The sequence below is a fragment of the Corythoichthys intestinalis genome, chromosome 1 (genome assembly GCF_030265065.1).
Source record: "Corythoichthys intestinalis isolate RoL2023-P3 chromosome 1, ASM3026506v1, whole genome shotgun sequence".
Classification (NCBI taxonomy): Eukaryota; Metazoa; Chordata; class Actinopteri; order Syngnathiformes; family Syngnathidae; genus Corythoichthys; species Corythoichthys intestinalis.
The window spans coordinates 71,131,861-71,140,245 of NC_080395.1; the positions used below are offsets into that span (position 1 = coordinate 71,131,861).

At 39.8% G+C, this 8,385-nt stretch overlaps 1 protein-coding gene across 1 annotated transcript in view; it reads left to right on the top strand.

The window, feature by feature from the left end:
• The window catches only part of pex16 (peroxisomal biogenesis factor 16), a 59,158-nt gene extending 51,127 nt beyond the window's left edge, over nucleotides 1-8,031 (top strand). Inside the window, exons 9-11 of the mRNA XM_057838257.1 lie at nucleotides 813-932; nucleotides 1,048-1,112; nucleotides 7,847-8,031. Of these exons, the coding sequence (XP_057694240.1) occupies nucleotides 813-932; nucleotides 1,048-1,112; nucleotides 7,847-7,905 (244 nt within the window). The 3' untranslated portion in view covers nucleotides 7,906-8,031. The remainder of the gene's footprint in view (nucleotides 1-812; nucleotides 933-1,047; nucleotides 1,113-7,846) is intronic.
• Nucleotides 8,032-8,385: the final 354 nt, after the last annotated feature.

Here is an 8,385-nt window from a genome sequence, read left to right on the forward strand (position 1 = left end):
CCCCGTCTGTGGAACGCCCTCCCAGACCACCTCAGAGCCCCGCAGACGGTGGATGCATTTAAAAAAGGACTAAAGACTCACCTTTTTAAAAAAGCTTATTTTAGCTAATTTTAATTGACTGCCTTACTTTTATCTGATTGGTGTCTGATTTTATCTGTGCTTGTGTCTGTTTTGCTCTTACTCTGTTATTCTTAGTCTTTTTCATTTTATTTATTATTATTTTCTTTACTGCCAATGTGCACTTTGAGATTTGTTTTCCAAATGTAAAGTGCGTTATAAATAAAATGCATTATTATTATTTAGCAAACACAAGCTTCAGTTTACAGTACATACTCTAGGCAAACTGCAGCTTTTGGAATACAGTATGTAAAAAGGTTGTCCGCCCGACTGCCTGCCTGAGCGGTCCACTTTTCAACAAACCCAGGGCAGTCCTGCCCTGCAAACACTCAAGATGCCAATTGGAGCAATCCAAAACTGTGGTTTTGCGAGTGTGAATGGGAATGACTAATGAAGACCATATTGCTCACAAAAGATATGCTGATCAGGGTCAGATGATCCTTCTCTGGTTACCAAAGTGATTTGTATCAACTGATCCACCCTTGGTAGTTCTAGTGTTAACATAACTGAATAAACCACCACAAATACCACCTCAACAATTTTATCCCCTCAATGCGTAGTCTCGTCAATATTTCAAAAATTTTCAGTCCAATGATGGTTTTTCACTTTATTCTGTGGGAATATATGTATGCTGACTTCTCTTGAACTGTACACAGAATTTTGACTGCTTTTCTTCTGTCCGTTTGAACATCAAGCTTTGCAGTGCTTCACGAGAGAACGTTCGATAACAGATGGGAGCGAGAAGAAATGAAGAGAAGAACCTTCCTTTTACTCTACTACCTTGTCCGCTCCCCATTTTATGACAGATATTCTGAGTGAGTATTCGTGAAGGTCGCCATATGAAGTCTTGAAACTGGGAAGGACGAGCACGGTCAACCGTTGTTCAAAATGGAATATACATTGTTTTCAAATTGTTTTCTGCCTTTGCAGGGAAAAGATTCTCTTTTTGCTGCGGCTTCTGGCCAATCATGTTCCTGGAATCGGCCTCATAGCGCGTAAGTACACCATGATCTTTTGAATACAAATTTGAATACAAACCTGTGGGTCATTAAAGGGTACCACGGATAGAAAAACATGTAATCCTTAAAAGATAAATGTTAGTATGAGTTATACTAATTTGATATTAAAACTCCTCTGAATGTTTTCGTTTTAATAAAATTTGTAAAAAAAAAAAAAAATAAATAACTAGAAGGTCGCCATTGTTGTTGACGTCACATGGGTACACTGCCGGTCTTCCAGAGTGTCACTCTTTAACTACATAAACATGTCGTCGGTTCTGCCCTACCAAATTGAACCCGAGCGGAATATTAATGAGTAGGATAGCCCTGTCGATATTTCACAAAAGGAGCAGCAAAAGCAAAATTAACAGGACAGGCAGGATGAGACGAGTAGCGTTCATGTGTGAAGTTCGCTAGTGACCGCACTTTCCTGCTCTAGTGATGGAGCAGGAGAGTGATGTCAAAAAATGTTTGCAGACCTTCACGGTAAACTATTGTGTGTAGGGATGCAACAAAACAGGTAAGTCACGGTTCCATACGATTTTTGATACAAGGGGACACGATTTTTGATTCAATTCAATACATTTAATGCTCTGAAGCAAAAAAAAAAATATATATATATATATATTTTTTTGCTAACAAGCAAAAATAACAATGCCATCATATAAACATGCATTATAGTCAGGGCTGCACATATTTTTTTTGCCCAGGTTCTCAGAGGAGGACCTGGAGATGTGACTTGGTCCTCATTGAGCTTGAGAGCCGACCCGCCTGATTCGATAAAATTATGACAAGCTTTACTTAGAGCCAGTTACCTTTAATTAATTATATTAACAATTAATGCTTGATTAACATCAACTGGCATAACAAAACTGCCATTACTTTGAAGTGAAATGTAAAGAAACAACATAAAAGCACTCATTCAAAATAAAGGGCATTATGCGGCTCCCACATTAACTCCAAGCCTTTGTAAAAGTGGGATGTCCTCCTCATAAGAGCTCATTGAACGTGCATGTTTAGCTTTGTGAAATGAGAGCAAAAACACGTTTGTCAGTGCATGGCGCTCTTCGTCATTAACTTTATGCCGCCACTAGTCAATAGGGCGAGTGGGGTGCTGTCTGACATTGATAGTTTGCTTAATTGCCATATGCTCTGTTTTTTTCGTGCTTTTCAAAGTTTTGATGGCTGAAATTCTTTGACCCTACGTAAAATGCGCTGCTCTTATCAGCGACATTGGGATTCTCACGGCAAATTTTGTACCACATTTCTGTGCGAGCATCATTTGCTTCTAGCCATGGTACCTCCTGCAGCCACTTTTCAGCAAAAGTCCTTTTTTTTCGGTAGCTCCGGTGACGTCTGTCGTCTGTCTGTCTTTTGACGGGGCTGGAGGAACACGGAAATAATTACTCAGTGGGGCCTGCCTCTTTGACATTTTGAGATGTGATTTTCTCGTGTCCGCCGCAAATAAAGTGGTCAGCCATCGGTACGCAAAAGCGTATGGAAGCCGTTGAGAGCCAGCGCGTTTGTTTACGTCCAGTCGGCATGCACGCATGCGGACCACTTATGTGCACCCCTGATTATAGTGCAAAATATTTATGTGCTTACTTCTTACTGATCTGAAGAAATTTTGTATAAAAGTGCTGAGAACAAGCTTCACTGTTTGTAAAGTGAGGCGGTTCCCATGTCAATAGGTTATGAAGTATATGGCTGGATCACACAATAGTTTACCATGAAGATGTGCAAACATTTTTCGACATCACTCTCCTGCTCCGTCACTAGAGCAGGAAAGAGCAGGTCACCAGCGAACTTGACACATGAACACTACTCGTCTCATTCTGTCTCGCCTGGTAATTTTGGGTTTGCTGCTCGTTTTGTGAAATATCGACAGGGCTATCCTACTCATTAATATTCCGCTCGGGTTCAAATTGGAAGGGCAGAACCGACGACATGTTTATGTAGTTGAAGGGTGACACTGTGGACGTCCGGCAGCGTACCAATGTGATGTCACCCCCCTGCAACGTCACCAACAATGGGGACCTACTAGTTAAAATGATTTTACAAATTTTATTAAAACGAAAACATTAAGAGGGGTTTTAATATGAAATTAGTGTAACTCATGCCAAAATGTAACTTTTCAAGTCTTAAAAGTCTGGAGAATCATGGTCTTAAATTGTCTTAAACGTAATGGAAAACTGCACAATCTATTAAACTACTAGACGATGCATTTAATTACAGGGAAATCACTGTAATCTGCTGTAAAATTTCTAATGGTGTGTATTTGTTTTATTCATGGCTGTGCACTGAAAACGAGAGTTTGGGATTAGTATATGTTATACGGTACGCTGTTCACAACCTCAGGGTACGTCAGCAACTCGAGTTGTCGCCATGACGCCATTTCCTGTTTATCTCATGGCTGCAAAGGTGAGCGGGAATATGCAGACATAGGGAAGTGTAAATTTAATCAGAAATGGATGGAAAATGGTTTATTTAAAGCAGGGGTGTCCAAACTTTTTGCAAAGGGGGCCAGATATGGTGTGGTAAAAATGTGGGGGGCCGACCTTGGCTTTCGTCATTTGCGTAGAACAGTATATTTAAGCAAACCAATCCGTGTGTCACATTTGCTTTATTATTTTTTTAATTAATAATTTCAACAATCCCGCAACTAGCCTTTGTGGCGTTCTCTTTCGACTCTTGGGCTCTTGTGAAATACTGCTGCTGTAAAATTAAACTAGCTTCAAGTTCCTTCAATTTCTCGCTATGTATTTTCTCTGTAATCTTGTCGTACATGTCAGCGTGTCTTGTTTGGTAATATCGCCTCACATTGAACTCTTTAAAAACAGCGACTTCACTGTCTCTTTGCAAATGAGGCAGACACAGTTGTTGCGTATTTTAGTGAAGAAATAGTCCAATTTCCACCTATCCTTGAAGCGGCGGCTGTCGCAGTCAACTTTCTTTTTTTATTGATTGTCGCCATTTTAGAAAATTGTGAGAAAAGGGTCACACGGGATAATGTTGCTTAGAGTGCTGCTGCCTTTTAGTGGGTAAATGAGGAGCAGCATTTAGTGTGTATGCTACTTCATATGCTAGTAGCAGTACTGTTGACCAATTTATTAAGTCTGTGTGCGGGCCAGACGTTATTGATTTTATGACAGAGGCTGGGGGCCGGATGAAATTTGACCAAGGGCCGCATTTGGTCCCCGGGCCGGACTTTGGACATGTCTGATTTAAAGGGAACCTTCGTCAAAAATACATGTAGTTCTAATGAGATAAATGGTAGTACAAGTTCCAATAATTTGATATTAAAACCCCTCTTAATGTTTTCGTTTTGATAAAATTTGTAAAATTATTTTAACTAGGAGGTCGCCATTATTGTTGTTGACGTCGCAGGGTGGTGACGTCACATGGGCTCGCTGCCAGACTTCCATAGTGTCACTTGTGAACTACATAAACATGTCATCGGTTGCCCTTCCAATTTGAACCCAAACGTAATATTAATGAGAAGGATAGCCCTGTCGATATTTCACAAAACGACCACCAAAAGCAAAATGAACATCAAAAATGGGATGAGAGGAGTAGCTTACATGTGTCAAGTTCGCTAGTGACAGCTAGCACTCCTGCTCTAGTGACAGAGCAGGAGAGTGATGTGAAAAAATGTTTGCAGATCTTCACGGTAAACTATTGAGTGACCTAACTTATTCCAATATTATTACGGAGATAATTAGCATCCACACAGCAGTTTGATTATTTTTTTGCATCACCTTACCTTGCTTTGAATGTAAAGGCGCTGTCCACGTTGTCGATGATCATCCTGTTCTGTTTATAAGATGTTGCTCCCGAGAGTCCGGAAGCTTGCTTCCCGGTTAATAAGCGACTTTGCCTGGGTTTTTTCATATTCCTGCTGCCCTGGTTATTTGAATAACCATGAATAACCTCTACCATGTGCAGTTATTTGAGTTCACTATTTTTTCCCCCCTTACTTTTACGGCTTCTCACCGCAGTTTTCCCTTTGTTTTTTTTCTATTGTCTCCCATTTCGCGATTGCCTGTTTTTGTGTGTGTGTTCAATAAACCGTTGTACGCAACCCTCTGCATTTGTTGTCTAATTTGTGGTCAAGCCTCGCATCTGTATTCGTTGACCATTTGTTGCTTTTCATCTGAGGACTTGAGTTACTGATTGATCGATAAACAATACTCATACTATCGATAAAGAAAAAAATAACATGGTCGTTGTGGTGTTTCCTGATTGTTGCCAAAAGTGTGTGGTCTTGAACGCTCCCTTATTGCAGCGCCAGTGCGGAGTGGAAAAGAGAATCATGTTTGCTCACAATGTGTCTCACGTGCTTTAAGTACAAATAAAGTACACGACAGTCCTTTTAGATCTCAATGTGCAAAATAAGGCATCATTATAACTTGTTTGGCAGAAAATGCAAATGTGAATAGCCAGCAATCAAACTAAGTATTAAACATTTATATTCATTTTTAAGCAAGCTTCCGGACTCTCGGGAGCAAGATCTGATAAACTGAGACACAGGCAGGATGATCGACGACGTGGACAGCACATTTACGCGACAAAAATAAGGTTCGGTGATACAAAAAAATAAACCGCTATGTGTGTGTGTGTGTGTGTGTGTGTGTACTAATGCCATCCACACAACAGCTCTGGATGCTAACTATCTCCATAATAATGTAACGAATCGGGTTATACTGTAGTGGGGGTATTTGCTCGCGTTCCTGAATCCACCGCGTGACTTACAGAGATGTGGCACACAGCAGCCGTGTGTTGTATAAGTTCCCAAAATAAAGAATTGCAACTTTACTAAGCGGGTGATACTTTGTAGACGTTACAATGATATTGGAATAAGTTGGATCACACAATAGTTTACTGTGAAGATCTGCAAATATGTTTTCACATCACTCTCCTGCTCCGTCACTAGAGCAGGAGAGTGCTAGCTGTCACTAGCGAACTTGACACATGTAAGCTACTTCTCTCATCCCATTTTTGATGCTCATTTCGCTTTTGCTGCTCGTTTTGTGAAATATCAACAGGGCTGTCCTTTTCATTGATATTACGTTCGGGTTCAAATTGGAAGGGCAGAACCGACGACATGTTTATGTAGTTCACGAGTGACACTGTGGAAGTCCGGCAGCGAGCCCATGTGACATCACCGCCCTGCAACGTCAACAACATTAATGGCGACGTACTAGTTAAAATAATTTTACAAATTTTATTAAAACGAAAACATTAAGAGGGGTTTTAATATTAAATTAGTGTAACTCGTACTAGCATTTATGTTCTGAGAACTACATGTCTTTCTCTCCTTGAATCCCTTTAAGAGGTGTTTGGCCCCTGGTGAAAATAACAGTGCCCGCCCGATACAAAGTAAGGATGTGATGATGTATTGAAAAGGTGATTAGATGGCGGGACTTTGTATCCCAAAAGGTTATAGATATGCTCCCACCAAGAATCGATATATCGTTCTAAAATGGAACCAAGAAGTTGCCACCAAAATCTTCCTTTAAAACAGTTTCAACATTAGCTCACTGGCTGCCACTGTCGGTGCGATTCATTCAGTTCATTTGGATTGGATTGAGAGTCTAGTGCCATCAATGGCACTGAAACCACACCATTCACAGTGTGGGCATTTACAGGTCACTTCCTTTTGATTTTGAGTCACTTCGTATTCCTTTGGGGACATTATTGAGTTACTTGCTTTTTAGTAACCCAGAATCAACGGAAAGTGACCCGTAAATGTTCCAAAATTAACAGGAAGTGACCCATAAATGCCCCAAAAGTCAAAGGAAGTGACCGAAAATCAACAGGAACTGCCCCAAAATGAAGTCATCGCCCGGCATTGGCTGTCACTGAAGGGATGTCAGCGAATGAACGTTTATTCGCTGCCATCCATCCCACTTCAAATGGATTGGACGTCTGCCAGTGATAAACTCATTCCAATTCACAGCACAAGGATGAAAATAGCTCATGTATTAGTTGTTTTGTAGTTTGTTTGTTTTTTCTTCATCAGAATTTCTTGTGACATTTTGGTCTTAAATTATATCTATAAGGTCTTAAAAATGTCACAAAATGCATGAACGTTGACTTTTAAAAGGGTGCGCGAACAGTGAACTGGCATTTTTTCCCTCTCTTACTGAGATAAAATACTCAAGACACTTTTTCATTCTGATTTAAATGGAGACTATAAAGTACCGTTTTGGCCCAAATATAAGACGGAAATTACAGTACATCCGAAACAAATGATTATAACAATATATTTGAGAGAAAAAGCATGTTATTTTGCGTCATTCAAATCTTAATATCTGAACATTTAAATATGTAAACTAAAGTGCAATCACATTCGTGAATGAATGGCTTATGGTTTTTGAAATGTAAATAAACCAATCTGTTGTGATAAAACAACAAAATTGCAATAACTGCATTAACCATCAAAGTGAAGTCTAACTGTAACTGCAGTCTTGAAACAAATCTGAATAAGGAAAAACATTACAGTAAAATAAAGCAAACGGTCTAGACCACTGAGAGCTGTCATGACAGAACTTCGCTTCAATGATATCTGGCGCCATCTAGCATCGTGAATGAGTATAATGTCTAGACCGCGAATATATGACGACCCCCTCTTTTTCAATCTTATTTCAATGCAAAAAACACTGTCTTATATTCAGGCCATTACGGTAATATGAAAGCTTCTCTACCTAACAAACTGGTTGTCTGTACAGGACCCCTCATGGATTACCTGCCCACCTGGCAGAAGATCTACTTCTACAACTGGGGATAAGTATGTAAAAGAAATTTGAGTTGGACAAAGCACTCAAACCACTGTCTGGACAGTAGACAAGTCGCCGCAATGTCTTCTGGACAAACCTAAATGAAATAAACATTTTCTAACATTTTATGCAGGCTTTCCTTTTTTTTTTTTTTTTTAAAGTGATGAGAAGTACCGTGCTGGCCAAAAGTAATGGCACCCTTGCAACTCTGTCCGATAATGCTCAGTTTCCCCCAGAAAATGATTGCAATTCCAAATGCTTTGGAAGTAATATCTTCATTTATTTCGCTTGCAGTGAAAAAACACAAAAGAGAATGAAGTAAAAAATAAATCATTATCATTTTATACAAAACTCCAAAAATCGGCCGGACAAAAGTATTGGCATCCTCAGCCTAATACTCGGCAGCACAACCTTGAGACGAAATAACTGCGAACAACCGCTTCCGGTATCCATCAATGAGTTTCTGCTGGAATTTTAGACCACTCTTCAGT